Source organism: Macaca fascicularis, chromosome 3, assembly GCF_037993035.2.
Source record: "Macaca fascicularis isolate 582-1 chromosome 3, T2T-MFA8v1.1".
Lineage (NCBI taxonomy): Eukaryota > Metazoa > Chordata > Mammalia > Primates > Cercopithecidae > Macaca > Macaca fascicularis.
Window position 1 is genome coordinate 158,930,120 of NC_088377.1, and position 16,328 is coordinate 158,946,447.

A 16,328-nucleotide genomic window follows, 5' to 3' on the forward strand; every position below is an offset into this window, starting at 1 on the left:
GGAGGTGCGGGGCGGCGAGGGAGCGAAGGAGGAGAGGAGGAAGGAGCGGCCGGGGTGCTGCCGGGGGTGCGTAGTGGGTGGAGAAAGCCGCTAGAGCAAATTTGGGGCCGGACCAGGCAGCACTCGGCTTTTAACCTGGGCAGTGAAGGCGGGGGAAGGAGCAAAAGGAAGGGGTGGTGTGTGGAGTAGGGGTGGGTGGGGGGAGTTGGAAGCAAATGACATCACAGCAGGTCAGAGAAAAAGGGTTGAGCGGCAGGCACCCAGAGTAATAGGTCCTTTGGCATTAGGAGCTTGAGCCCAGTCGGCCCTAGCGGGGACCCCAGCGCCCGAGAGACCATGCAGAGGTCGCCTCTGGAAAAGGCCAACGTTGTCTCCAAACTTTTTTTCAGGTGAGAGGGTGGCCAACCGAGCTTTGGAAAGACACGTGCCCACGAAAGATTAGGGCGTGTGTATGGGCTGGATTTGGGGAAAAGAAATAAGCAGTTTTTAAAAAGATGCGCTATCATTCATTGTTTTGAAAGAAAATGTGGGTATTGTGGAATAAAACAGAAAGCGTTAAGAAGAGATTGAAGAATGAATTGAAGCTGATTGAATAGACAGCCACATCTACTTGCAACTGAAAAGTTAGAATCTCAAGACCCAAGTATGCTACTATGCAGTTATTTTATTTGATTTTTCTAAGAAACTAAAAAAACTTGTTAATAATAAATACTTAAGTGTGGTTTATTGGTTTTCCCCCTTCATGCCTTGGACACTTGATTATCTTCTTGGCACATACAGGTGCCATGCCTGCATATAGTAGGTGCTCAGAAAACATTTCTTGACTGAATTCTGCCAAAAAAATTTTTGGGGTAGGTAGAAAATATGTGCTTAAAATATTTATTGTTATGAGACTGGATAAATCTAGTATTTGTCACAAGTACATTGTTCTTTAAAAATTGAAAGCAAATTTGTTGAAATATTTATTTTGAAAAAAGTTAACTTTACAAGCTATAAATTTTAAAAGCCATAGAAATAGATACTGAAGTTATATCCAACTGACATTTAATAAATTGTATTCCTAGCCTAATGTGATGAGCCATAGAAGCTTGCAAACTTTGAGCCATAGAAGCTTGCAAACTTTATCTAATGAGATTTTGAAAAACAGCGTCTAAGTTCGGAATCTTAGGCAAAGTGTTATTAGATGTAGCACTTCATATTTGAAGTGTTCTTTGGATATTGCATCTACTTTGTTCCTGTTATACCTGTGTGAATGAATGAGTAGGTACTTCTCTCTCGTGGGATATTACTTGACTCATAATTACCCAATGAATAAGCATACTGAGGTATCAAAAAAGTGAAATATGTTATAAATAGCTCATATAAGTGTGTAGGGGGGAAGAGATTTAGCTTTCACATTTCTGTTATGTTTAGTTCTCTGCATGTGCAGCTAATCCTGGAACTCCGGTGCTAAGGAGAGACTGTGGCCCTTGAAGGAGAGCTCCTCCCGGTGGATGAGAGAGAAGGACTTTACTCTTTGGAATTACCTTTTTGTATTGATGTTATAGCACCTTTTGTTACTTCTTCCATAAAATCGGCTTATCTATTGATCTGTTTTCCTACTTCTTATAAAATCAGAATGTTAATTGGCATAAATTATAGACCTTTTTAGCAGAGAACTTTGAGGAAGCTAAATGCCAATCAGTCTAAAAATGCAGTTTTCAGAAGAATTAATATTCCATGGATAGTTCTAAATACTAATGAACTTTAAAATAGCTTACTATTGATCTGTCAAAGTGGGTTTTTATATAATTTTCTTTTTACAAATCACCTGACACATTTAATATAGGTTAAAAAATGCTATCAGGCTGGTTTGCAAAGAAAATGTATTACAAAGGCTACTAAGTGTGTTAAGAGCATACTCATTTCTGTTCTCCAAAATACTTCATAAGTTGCTCCAAGAATAGGTATGTTTTTAAAAGTTAAGTTCCTACTATTTATAGGAACTGACAATCACCTAAAATACCAATGATTACAAACTTCCTTCTGGCCTTCTGGACTGCAATTCTTGTAAAAAACATATTTTTTGCATTAAGTTAGGCAGTATTGCTTAGTTTTCAAAAGTGGTAGATTTTGGAGTCAGATTATTTCGATTCAGATCCTACATCTACTGTTTAGTAGCTGTGTTGCCTGAGGCAGGTCCCTTAACATCTCTGTGTGTGACTTGACCTTTAAAATTTGGAGACTGTCATAGGGGTTAATCCCTTGAGAAAATGAATGTGAAGGGTTAGCCCAATGTTAACTGCTATTATTATGGATTACCATATTTTTACATTCATTACAGTACATGTACCTTGTTAATATAAGATGTTCAATTCATCTTTGAGTATAATTTTGTGACTCTTAATCTGGATATGCAATGAGTGGGCCTGGATGAGAATTTAATTTATGAAAAATTGTGTTTCACATGGCCTTACCAGATATACAGGAAACACATCATATGTTTCTATCATAGGTTGTTAAATGCCTTAGAATTTAACTTTCTGAATAGGATCCCTTCAGTTTGAGAGTCATACAACAGTAAAATTGTTATGGTATGGGTTATAGATTGTATTGAATATCTCTTTATAGGTCTAGGTTTTGTCATTGGAAAACCAAAAAAGTTTGGAAAAAAAATCTAAGTTATTTCTTACTTTCTTAATTTTGCATGGATTTCGCATCAAGTATAAAATTTGAAGAACATCTGAAGTATCATAATCCATATATATATATATATATATATAAAAACAATAAACATAATCTAAGAGAGAATTTTACCATGAAAAATTCAGGTAGTTCATGACTATCATGGCAAACAAGTAAATTAAATAGAAACTTTTATGAAAATGACATTTGTGAAATAGGAAGCCATTTTTAAACTAGAAGTGATATATTAGTATAAAATTTGTAATTCATATACAAGTGGGATTGATTTATAAATGGTCACCAATGGAGATTGTGCTATTTAATTTGGGAAAATTTTTAAAATTTACATTTTCTCACAACTTTTAAGGTAGTTATTCAGTTTGTTCCTCTCTGTCTCTTCTCTCATGCCCTGAATTTTTCATATTTCGCTTAGTTGTAAGAGTGTATATCAAATCGTGTGTCAGAAGACATACTTGAATTTTGGTCATGATATCTGTGCTATAAGTCTAGGTCTATAATGAGGAATTGTGGGAACCCCACAGAATCCAAGTATACAGTGCCATTGATTTCTTACAAGGGATGTGGAGTCTCTTATAAACTCTACAGATTAAGTCTCAAGTAAGACCAAAGAGTAAAATATTGTTAGGATCTAAGGTGGAAATTCAGCAAAGAATCACATAGTCTAAGTCTCAAGTTAACAGTAAGATAATTTGAGATACTTTTGTAATTATTAAACACAAAGTAATGAGAGATTTTTAAACAAACCAATACACCTGAATTTATATATTAGAATAGGTATGGTGGTTCCAAATAGCTACCTAATAAAAACCACACTCATATTCTAAACATTCTGCCTTTGATCAAAATAATTTTGGGTCTCATTATGAAATTGCCTTTCTAAGTAATCCATAAATTTCTTCTCATAAGTATATATTAGCCTCATTATTTTATAGTTATTATTTTATATTCATAGCTTGCTTTAGATTAAAAATTGTATTACCCAGACTGGTCTCTTGGACTTGCTTTCAAGTGACTTTTGACTGTACCACAAAATCAAATTCACTCTGAAAATATAAAGATTTTTCATCATAATTTCCTTTGTTAACAGCCAAATTCTACCTAATTTTAGGTGTTTTCATTAAAAAAAAAAACATTGCAAACTTTAAAGAAAATTCTTTGTTTATTTTTAAAAGACAGTGTCTCACTCTGTTGCCCAGGCTGGAGTGCAGTGACACAAGCATAACTCACTGCAACCTCCACCTCCTGGGCTTAAGTGAGCCTTCCATCTTGCCTCACGAGTAGCTGGGTCTTCAGGTGTACAGGTGTGTACCACCATGCCTGGATTTTTTTTTTTTTAAGTTTTATGGAGACAGTATCTCACTATGTTGCCCAGGCTGCTCTTGGAGCTCCTGGCCTCAAGTTATCCTCCCACCTTGGTCTCCCAAAGTGCTGGGATTACAGGCATAAGCCACCTCACCCTTTCAGCCTAAAGACAATGCTTAATGAAGAGAAATATAAGTGCTTTGAGCAATGGAAGTATAATTAAAATTATATAATGAAAGATTTAAAAATGGCCATTTTGAATGGGACTACACTTAATTTGGTTATATAAATTATGATACACTATTAAAAATTCATCATGATTATTTTATATTTATATTTTATTTACATGTTGGCAATTTGTGAGGAAAGCTAAAATTATGGCTGAGCCATAAATACTTTTGCAGTTTGTCAAGGGTGTTTGTAAAAATGTTGCCAAGGAAGACCAGTTGACTACTCAAACAAGAGTTTAGTCTAGGTCTGATCAATACATATGCATTATCTCAGGTTTGTCTATCAGACAAATCTTAGGCTATCCAAATCAAAATAAAATAGATGCATAAAACAAAGGCCAATATGTGTTGAACAATTATATTGTGATATACAACTGCCAAGGGTTCCTGATTACCATGAGTCTATTTAGTCAGTCCATGAGCAAATGTCATCAATGAAAGCCCAGGGTTTCCATATTCTCTCTTGTCTTTGTATCTTGTAGGAATTGGAGGGCTCTACTTCTGGGATAGGAGCCCTTCTGTCTTGAACAATGTTGCCTGCACACTAACAAATGTTGACTTTCTACACCAGTCCCTCAATAGTCTTTTCTATTTATCTTCCTTTTGCTGACCATGTTTTGTTATTACACAGTTGAGATTTTTCAACTGGGAATATGTGTTAATTTTGTATTAATTTTGATTAGCTTAACTCTCAGAGTTCTAAAAGTACCTCCTATACATGATATATGACTAAAATTATCACATATGTTTATATATAAAATATCTGTGTATATATGATTATATGATTAAGTTTCTTTTAGTTAATTTTGCAAGTTTTAAAAAGTTCTCCTTTGTTTTGAAGTTTATTCCTATAGTTTTTTATATGCTAGTTTAATTATTAATCACTTGATTCAAGGAATATTCTTATATACTTATAAGGAATAGTATAGTTTTAATATTTAATTCCTTGCTAAAGAGAGAAGTGGAATCTATTTTTCTTAGCTGCTTCATCAATATTTTATGTTTGATGTGACAGTCAAAATATCTCTCACAGCTAACTGTTACACTAGGGAAATCATGGTTTTCCAGTTTTCCATTTATGTTTTATAGGAGGGAGTGGAACTTATTGTAATAATATTCAATACATAAATGTTAACGCTTGTCTGAAGGTCCTTGAGTGAATACCGCTATAAAATGTGTTATTGTTGCTAGTGTCATTTCACAAGAGCCTATAATTTCAGTGTGATAGAGCTACAATGTAAGTATAGTATTGCAAAACCATCAGGAAGGGTGTTAACTATTTAGCTTGCAGTTATGTGTTGGTTGTCAAACTTTAAAAACATCTCTGACTTGGCAGCAATTTTGGCAATTTTGATCCTGATGCATCTGCGTAGGGCATCTTCCTGGCGAAAAACCTCTGAGATGCAATGAGGTCAAGAGGGGAAAACAGACTATGATAAAGGTCTGGTTGTTTGGAGATCTTGGCAGAAAGATTAATTTACAAATATGTCAAGTGCATGAATCATGGAGGAAAACATTGCTATTTCTATTGGTTCTCTTTAGACCTCTAGAATCGATTTATCACATAGTTGTTTCAGTGTGGAATTAGCATTACAAAGTGGCTTTATTTTAGGGCTTTGTGTCAGCAAAGAGCTTAGGCTTCTTTTAGCAAGAAGCTTGTAAGAATTTAATTTACTATTAGATTGCTTGATGTAGAGAATTACATTCCTACGGAGCTCTGAAAAATCTTTTTTCAGAGTTTTTCACAGCTGTATTCAAGTTGCAAGGCTTGTCAAGTTTGCTATTTTCTGTGCAGCTCTATTAACTTATTACTATCTTTTGACATAAATTATGATTTCAAATTGTAAAGCTCTGGATGTCAGGGCCTTTTCTAATTTGTTTAGTATAATATTCAGACCATTTCAGGACTCTTCCATGGAATGATTTAATAAAGATCTTTTTGTGATGGTTATGAGTTCATGGTGATCAACCCTAGAGACCTATGCATATTGTAGATCGATGACATTCAACAGTCCTGCAGTGGTGGCATCATTTTGATAAAAAGAGGTCAAAGCAAGTGGGACTGTGGGTAGATTTTTAGTACTTAGAACAATTATTCCATCAAAGTTTTCTTGTGTCCCTTCTGCCTTAGCCTTTGTAGGATAGCATGCTTGCTAATTTCTTGCTCATGGGGTAAGGAAATGAAGATTTTTGCTAGGTCTGTAGGATTATTAGGACTCTCAGGCCTGAAGCTATGCCTGGATATAGCCAGAAAATTCTCCCATAGCTTGCTCCAAGGAGCTGAGATAAAGCAGTACTTCCTTTTTAGGTCATGATTCTGGGTAACTTGAAAGATGACCTCATTCGTATTCTGTATTCTATGTGAGACATTAAGAAGGTAGAGGTGGACAAGAAGGAAATTGTTGCTGCCTTTATGGAACACATTATCTGAAACCCAGGTTTCTCAAGGGCTTCATAGAAGCACTCAACTGGGGCACTTAACCCGAGTCTAAGGCTGGTTAAGGAAGGCTTGCTGGGGGAAGTGTCTTTTGCATTCACACCTAAAGGGGGTTATTCAATTAGAATTATCCAAAGAGGGTGGGGATGGGCTAGGAAAAATTTAAACAGATAGTGTGGAGGACTGACAGGATAAGTAAGCATGGCACCTTCAAAGTATCCTGAGAAGTTCCCTATGACTGGAACATAAAATGTGTGACAGAGATTTGTGGGAGATAGGTCTGAAAACTCTAGCAGGGGCCAGATCATAAAGGGCTTTGTAGGCTTTGCTTGGGCTTTATCATACTGGAAGTGAAGAGCCATGGGTTTTAAACAGGAGAGGCACATAATCAGTTCACATACTGTTGCAGTTTTGTAAAAGAAAAGATGAGCTGGAAGAGTGGCCATGGTGGGGGCGGGGGTGGGGTGAAGAGAGAGAGAGAGAGATTTTAAAGACATTTAGGAGGTAAAATCAACTGGTTTGGTAATTAATTAGCAGTGGAAAGTGAAGGAAAGAGAAGAGTTAAGGATAACATCTATATTTGTTGATTTGGATAATAGAGGGGATAGTGGTGCTGCTTACTGAATGAGAAAATTTAATCAGAGAATGCATGGAGTAGGAGTGCAGACCTATGTGACTCTACTTCTCTCAAAACAAGAAAAGGAAATGATGTGTATGGCTCAGGGTCAGGTAATATGGTTATTTGAAAATGTATTAAAGTGATTTAGAGCTTAGTCTTAGGTAAGAGATATAAGATGTCTGAGGTGACAGTTTTATAAACATGTAGAATGCCCACTTGTTTGGCCTTATTGTGGCATAGGTGTGACCTGAGAGTGTTAGGAAGAAGCAGCTGAGTTCTAGGGACAGTATTGGTTAAATTCTACTTAGAAATTATACTTAGAACTCTCCTATATAACCTGCTAACTGATGTCTGAACCTCCTGATAACTTCACTCCTTTAGGGAGTGCTTTTCAGATCATGGGACACAACATATGAGAGATCATAGAAATTCCATGAGGTATGAAAATCTGCTTAGGACTTCAGATATTGTCTCCAGTGATTGAATAAAAATAGGTGCTCACCTACTATTATGAGGTTTTTATGTGTGTTAAAAGAAAGTTTTCATTACTTTTGAAAAGGTTATGTATCCTTGTTTTATGTTAAAACTTTGAGCTTTGTTAAATACACAGAGTTCTCTTTCTTAGCATGGCCTACAGAGGTGCAGCTACCTCCTACCTGACTTCACATCTACTCCCAAATGCCTAGTGAAGGCTTAAGAATTTCAAAAAGGGACTCTAGAATTTCATTTGGTACCAGTCAGATAAATACGTGAAAATTAAACATAATAGGCAGAATCCCATGGGTACTGACAGCTGTGTTTAGAGGTGATTCAAGGGCCAGACCTTAGAGTCCAGCATTGGTTATGGGTATGACAAGAAAATGAAGCCTATGTTGGCTGGGATTAGCAACCACAGTTCTAGAGGAAGCAAGGTGGAGAAACTATATAGGGGGCTCCCTTTGTACATTTTATTTATTTTAAACATCTCTATAAACTCTAGAAATTAAAACAACAATACCAACACAAAAGCATCACTTTTTCAACCAAAGTCCATTGCATACTTTTTTGTGTAAAGGGCTAGACAGTAAATATTTTCAACTTTGTGGGCCACCTAAGTCTCTGCCATAGACAATATGCAAACAAATGGGCATGGCTGTGTTTCAATTAAACTTTATTATTGATATTAACATTTGAATTTCATATAACTTTTACATGTTGCAAAATATTCTTCATTTAAATTCTATTGCAATATGCTTTAGAATGATATAGTTTTTTTTTTTTTTTTTTTTTTTTTTTTGAGACGGAGTCTCACTGGTTGCCTAGGCTGGAGTGCAGCGGTGCGATCTCGGCTCACTGCAAGCTCCGCCTCCCACGTTCACGCCATTCTCCTGCCTCAGCCTTCCGAGTAGCTGGGACTACAGGCGCCCGCCACCACGCCCAGCTAATTTTTTGTATTTTTAGTAGAGACGGGGTTTCACCGTGTTAGCCAGGATGGTCTCTATCTCCTGACCTTAATATCTACCCTCCTTGGCCCCCAAAGTGCTGGGATTACAGGTGTGCGCCACCGCGCCTGGCCAATGATACAGTTTTTAGTCTTTCTTAGCTTAAAATAAAATCTAGAAAAAATTTTAAGGCTTTTATAACTTTTTTTTCAGTAACTGAATAATTTTAAAAGTCAATGAAATATTTAGACATGTAAAATGAACTTTTCAGGAGAAGAAAATGGTAGCCTAATAGTTATTAGATTATTGTCCAGAATAATTTTTGACTTATAAGCCTCTGTTGATCATTTCATTGCCTCTTTTTTTGGAATATGCATCTTTTAATGTGTCCTTCAAGGCAAAGGCTCTATCTTATCTATCTTGTGTCTTACATTTTCCCAGGGCAATGTTTTTCACAGTTTTTAAAAAAAACTATACTGTAATCAATTTTCAAATAAAATGTTCCGTGGGACCACAGTATATACAAATAGCAGTGACAATAAAAAATAGTAACTCTCCCATAAATACAAAGAAACAGTTAACCTAGTGCTCTAAAGTAAAGGCTGCAGTGATTTTGTATAACATTTATATGCAATTTTCTTGATCCTGCATGCTTGTGTTTTTCACAGAGTTATGTTTCTGAAATTGAGACACCTTTCATAATTGATATCAAAAGAAACTTGTCAGCCACCAGACCCAGAAATATGTTGTAATATGGGAACTTAGCAATACATAAAGGTATATACTCCTGTGACCTCAGTTGAATTATTTGCATTGGTTGCATCCCACAAGGTTGACTCTCATATTTAGTTTGTTGCTTGAAATGTCTTGGGATATATTACTTTGTGATCTAGTTTTGAAAAAAACAGGTAATATTTAGTCTGAAGTTTGTCTGACATACTAAGCAGTGTAATTAAAGTAGAAGTTGCCTAAGCTCAGCACTTTATTATGCCTTGAAATTATACTGCCTGTCCTACAGGTGAAGGTGTTATGAATGCAGCTTGTCACTGTAACCCTATTCATAGCTCTGAAAGGCTGAGAGTGACTCAGAAGAATATTTTTGCTCTGAATATGAAGAACGCTTAGACTAAAACTTTAATTATGATGCTGAAGAAGAAAGTGGTAGGTGATTGCATGAATAAGTACATAATATTTGTTAATTTCTAAAAACTGTGTGTAGTTAATGTAGTACTTCTTTTTGGAAAGGCTATTGTTAAATTGATGGTAAATTATATAACCAATATCACCTTAAAGCAAGTAAGCATGGTAAAGTATTATAAAACCATGATAATATCATATGTGGCTTATTATTGTTATCTGAGTGTTGTACAACTCTGTTATGCTGCGATGAGACCTCATGCAAACAGGTATGTCAAAGATATGATGGGCTGTTAACTGAGCTTGACCCACATATGGTGTAGTGACATGCTCACTATTGCAGTGCAGAGATAACCAATAACAGATCATAACAGGTTTAAATATGTGCAAAGAGATGTCAGCAGAAGCTTTCCTACAGAGTGGATACTAAACAAGTAAGCCTGACAGCCCAGGATCATGTTTGGATGAATCTAGTGTGCTCAAATTAACATATAGTCCTACATTTGAGAATGTGTGATTTTTTTTGTTCCTATCTATAAAATAATATTTTAAAATATATACATTTCAAATCAGAAGTTGGTGAATTCTCTGAAATATCTCTAGAGAACACTCGGTATTGGGGTTCACAGTATGAAAACCACTGACTTAGTTCTTGCCCCATCTTGGTTGTTGTTGATCTTCTCTTGTGTCCTTTATTTCACCCATTTGTATCCTTAGAAAATGATCTCATATTCTACTTCATCTTTATCTTCACTGTCAACTCTCAGGTAGCAATATATGATAGAAGAAGCATGTACTTTGGAATCAGACAGACCTAGCTGGAATCCTAACTTTGTCACTTATTAACAACGTGATCTTAGGCAATTTACTTAATCTCTCTGAACCTCAGCTATTCACATCAGTACGATGAGTTATCCTTATCTTAACATGGCACAGTATTATTTTCATATCAAATATTCATTGAGTATTTACTCTGCATATTAGTCAAGGTTTTTCAGAGAAGTAGAACCAATGGTACACACACACGCATGCATGCACACACACACACTTTATAAGGAATCGACTTTCATAATTATGATGGCTGACAAGTCCAAAATCTGCAGTATGGTTCAGCTGGCAGGAAACCCAGGAGAGTCAATGTTCCAGTTTGAGTCCAAAGGCAGTCTGTTGGGGAATTCAGTATTTTTCTGGGAGGCCAGTCTTTTTGTTCTCTACAGACCTTCAACTGAGTGGATGAAGTTCACCTTTATTAGGGAAGACAATCTGCTTTACCCAAAGTTTACTGATTTCAATGTTAATCTCATCCAAAAACACCCTCCTAGTTGACACATAAAATTAACCATCATTCTTTGTAAGCACTTTCTATGCATTAAGTGATAGCAAATAATGCCAGACATAGGGTGTCTTTTAATAAATGGTAAGCACTGTTATCAGCAACAACAGGATTATTATAATCAGCACCTTTTGATCTTTCTGTCTGGGCTCTGGGAAAGTACCTCTCTTCTCTAAATTTATCTCTCCTCTCCTATGAATTAGACCCAGTGCTTTCTCTGAATTATGGAGGTCACACTCCTACAAACGCCCCTTCCCAATTCCACATCTGTAGGCTTTCTTTGCCATTGACTTTTATCCCTAGCTTTTAAATTTACAGGCATATGTCAGTTAACAATGGGAATGCGTTCTGGGTAATATGTCCTTAGGCATTTTTATCATTGTGAGAATACTATAGAGTATACCTACACAAACCTAGATGTCGTATAGCCTACTACTCACCTAGGCAATATGACAGAGCCTTTTGCTTCTAGGCTACAAACCTGTACTGAATACTGCAGGCAGTTGTAACACAGTGGTATTTGCATATCCGAACGTGTCTAAACACAAAAAAGATGCACTAAAAATACTATGTAATGATCTCGTGGGACCACCGTTGTATATGCAGTCTGTTGTAGACTGAAATGTCATGCAGTGCATGACTGTACCTTATATACTAAAAGTATCACCTTTGTTCGTTTGTCCCCTTGTGTGCATCATCCTAATGTGGAATTTCTCTGTTGCTTAGGACCAGCATATTAGTTTGCTAGGGCTACCATAAAAAAATACCACAAATTTGGTGGCTTAAATAACAAGAATTTATTATCTTACAGTTTTGGAGACTAGAAGTACAAGATCAAGGTGTTGGCAGGTTTGATTTCTTCTAAGGGCCATGAGAAAGAGTCTATTCCATGTCTTTCCCCTACCTTCTGGTGGTTTGCTAGAAATCCTTGGCATTCTTTGACTTGCAGAGGCATCACCCTGATCTCTGTTTTTATCTTCACATGGCGTTCTCCCTGTGTGCCTGTCTCTGAGTCCAGACTTCTTTACTATTAATATAAGGACACCAGTCGTATTGGATTAGGGTCCACTCTAGTGATGTCATTGGAATGTTATTACCTCTGTAAAGATCCTATCTCTAAATAAGGTTACATCCTTAGGTGCTGGGGCTTAGGACTCAAACATACCTTTTTTGGGGGAAACACAGTTCAACCTATAACAATCAATAACAGTCTTTAGGAGCAGAATGAGATATGGAAGTAATTTGAAACCATAAAATATATACATGTAGGGAGTTAATCTGTGAAACCTTTTGAAAGCCATATGTACCTCATGTATAGTGGTCCATAAATAGCATGGAGACATTGCAGAGGATGTTAAGGGATATGATACAGGAACAATCCAAGAGGGTTATAAGAAAAAGGACCTTTTGCTCTTGAGAGGACTGAAGAATGACTTTCCATTTATGAAATTTTGGTACATGTCCACTAAAAATAGGATGAAGGCCAAATATTAGGAAGAATATTTTGATAATGGAGAAGGTTGCATATAAAAACATTTTATTGAGGAGAATTAAATAATGTTGGCTGGAAGTTTTAGGATGATCATCTTTAGGACTCAGAGAAAGAGAAGAAACATTTTTAAAGAATAGTCCCTGAACAAGTATAGACACCCTCACATATGCATTGCATTTACTATAGAATTGAAAAATGTTCTAACCTTTTTTTTTTTGGCTTTTAATATATTTGACTAGGAGTAAAGGCTAAGCAACACCTATTTGCAATCAGTGTCCTCATGTGGGCTCTAAACATATCATATTTGTGTAATTAATTAATTGACATTAATTTGTTCAATTTCTGCTCTGTCCCAGGCACTGAACAACATGATGGAGATAAAAGATAAATATTACACTTACATTGTCCTCAAGAAGTTAGTCTTCTGAGGGAAAGATATTAGCAAACAAATTGTAATGTCAATTATGTGCCATGTTCCATGCTAGGCACAGGGGATACAATAGTTTTAAAAAAACAAGATCTATGAAGTGTTTCTTCTTGTGGACCTTACAGTCTAGGGTGTTTGGAAGTATGGGGGATTGGCAGACAAGTAAATACACATTTTGTGGTAAAGGCTCAGGTGGAAGAAGTACAGGATAGAATAGAGCACACGACGGGGAATTAACCTAGACTTCAGAGAGGCTCACACATACATAATTTATGTGTGACTATTTCAGTGCATTTGAGGTTTCTTGGAAATAGAGGCTAGGTTTTATTTTAAGGAAGTTATCATTTGTTTTTTTTTTTTAGTGTGATGTGGCTGAGCCAAAGATGCCATGTCCAGTGATGGTAATAGGAGAATCTTTAAAAATTAAGAGCCACCTAATGAATCAATAGTTCCATTCAGTGGGAGCTCCTGCAGAGTTAAAAGAAGAGACTCTGGCGCAACGTTTCCTTTAAAGTTCATTTTCCTAGAGTGTGAATGGAAGCAAGAGATTATAACATTTTGAGATCAAAAAAAATTCTGAAATGCCTATAAAAATTATTATCTCCAAATTATCATGATTTGTGCTTTTAATGACCTGATTGCAAAGATGAACATTTTGAATTATTAAATTGCTTATTAGGATTGGTTAATGAATCAATTATCTTTTACTGTGTGTTTTGCTATTGGAAAAAAATATCAAATTAAGTGTTTTGCAGACCTTTACTTAGGTATATGTTGCTTTTATGAAAAAATAAGACGTAAATATTAAGTAAAAGGGATTTAAAGCAAGGTTTTAGCAGTAGAGTCTTACTGATTCCTTGGTAAACCTTGAACCAATTGTCTATATTCTCTGCCTGTGTCTTGCTCCTTGCTTCTGTAATTCACTGTGGGAATGGGGGATTGTTAATCCGGGGGTGCTGTCCAATCCTGCCTCTCTCAAGTTTTGCTATTGGTCTCCCTCCCAGTGATAGTAAAGCTTCAAGAAAATGAAAGTAGTGTAAGTATTGGTCCTCAAACTCAAGAACAGGATGAAACTTAAATCTTGAGTCATACAATTGTGTCTACATACATTCCCTTGCTCTCCAAAAGGAGAAGTAAAGAAGATGCTAACTTTAATTTGCAGTACTTAGCAATTTGTTTTCTTGAGGGTTAAGTAATAACAATGGAAGAAAAAAAGGGTTAAAATGGCACCCAGAACCCAATTCCATGTTTAGTTTGAAAGTGGGAAATCAGCTATCACTGAGAAGTCTGAATCCAATGCCATGATGTTCTTTGAATCCTTCTGAGGAATAACCATGCATAGCCATAACATAACTGTATAACAGAGCAGAGAATATAAACAAATGAAGGTGAAGGGATGATTAAGACAGATGAGAAAAATTCCAGAATTGACTGATCATTTTTGTCTGTTTAGATGATTTCAGGCAGAATCCTGGAGACCAACTTTATCACAATTGAATTTTAAAAATCATCAGCTTTGCCGTTGTGATGCAGCATCAGTTTCAGTATTATCCTTGGAGTATTAATTCTTAATCATCTTCATCTTTGAACATTTTTGAGGTCACTTCTAGTCTCTATTTCACCAGTGAAGAAACAAATAAAAGTCCCCAAACTCTATTGGGTGGAATTACACAGTATTTTTTTAATTATTATTTTGGGAAAAGTCGATTCAAGGCAGTAACTTGCAAGCAAGTGTTAGAAAGGATTTAATAAATAGTAATTTTTCTGTACACATAGTGAGAGGTCATTAAATCATTTGGTTGTTGAAAGTTGTAAGGAAGTCTAGCATGCGCTTTGCCTGTAGTGGTTCCTGACTCTACAGCCCAGAGCTTATCAGAGGATTTATGTCCCCAGAGAGAAATGCCACCTCCACCTTTCAATACACACTTTAGCCGAGAAAAATCAAGTACTTTAATTCCAAATCTTGAGTTAATTCCAGAATGACAACCATGGCTTGGAAAAATATGGGTATTTCTCTGTCAAAGGGCAGAGAAACCTAGTAGAGAGTGTTTACTTTGGGTCCTAGTGATGGTATCTGAACAAGCTGGGTGAACAAAGAGCCTCAATAAGGGATTTTGAGGTCTAGAAAAAAAAGAGGAAATACCAAATAAATGGAATAATTATAAAACAAACACCAGCAAAGTTAAATCAATATATCATGTGGTAGATATCCTTATATCACTCATGTGATGTCTATTTTGTTTCTATATTAGGCAGAAGAGAGGTGGAACTTGTTTTCCTTTTTCCCTCTCAGCTAGGAATGGACATGCTTAAAACTGTTTCTCTGCTTCTGTTCTCTAAAATGTGATTGTCTAACAGTAACAGTGATGACGTTTTGACAGTTGCACAAGTTTCTTTCTTTAAACTTTTAAAAATGCCAGCCAGTAACCCAGTGGCATTTCTACCATAAAATCTTAAGGCCAATTCATTTCCCCTCTTCCTTATTTTTTTGGTTTCAAATATATTTTTATTGCCAATGGAAATAAAAATCCTAAATTAGAGAGCAATGGTATCCCTTGTCCTGTGAATAAAGAGTTCCTAAATGTGAACTTATACAGGATGCAGCAATTTATAGGGTAGTTAATCATTCTTCTTTCTAGCCAGTTGTTCCAGCTACAGTTTTATGGCTCTTGTTAGTGGCTTCATTCCCAGATAGAATAAAAATCAAACCAAAATCATGGAAAGGCACTCTGAGGATGCTTCTCTAAAGTAGATGGGCATCATCTATAAATCACAATGCTTTGTTTCTCCTGTTATCTTTCAAGATGGGTGGGGATTTTTTTGTTTTTTGTTTTGTTTTGTTTTTTGTAGCATTGCTTATTATTGCCTCTCAAGTGCTTAAGTCTTTGAAATCCAAGTCATGTGAGTGAGTTAGATACAGCTGTTGGAAATGGCCTTTCAACGCCAATGGTACACATTCCTTGGTTTCTTTACAATACTATTGCTCTTACAACTTCTTATCTGAAGTCATAAATTCATAGTTGTCCCAAAAGTTAAGTTCCTTGCTTCTAGAGGACAGAAAATAGACAATTTACACAACTCATGGTGCGTGTCACCAGTCCTTAGATCTTCTCATGAGCTATGCATGAAATCTTAACTCGCTTGCTGTAGCCACCAGCCATTAACATATTTGAAAGACCTTAGTGTATCAAAGTCACTATAATGAAAATTTTGGTTTCACCCATTCTAGGAGTGAAAAATCAAAT

At 35.9% G+C, this 16,328-nt stretch overlaps 1 protein-coding gene across 2 annotated transcripts in view; it reads left to right on the forward strand.

The window, feature by feature from the left end:
- The window catches only part of CFTR (CF transmembrane conductance regulator), a 181,689-nt gene that overhangs the window by 285 nt on the left and 165,076 nt on the right, over positions 1-16,328 (forward strand). The window contains exon 2 of one of the 2 annotated variants that reach the window (XM_005550598.5): positions 288-389. In XM_005550598.5, coding sequence (XP_005550655.2) covers positions 337-389 — 53 coding nt within the window. In that variant the 5' untranslated portion in view covers positions 288-336. Of the gene's footprint in view, positions 1-265; positions 390-16,328 lie in introns of those variants that run through there. The other variant, XM_065542499.2, reaches the window with a different exon arrangement.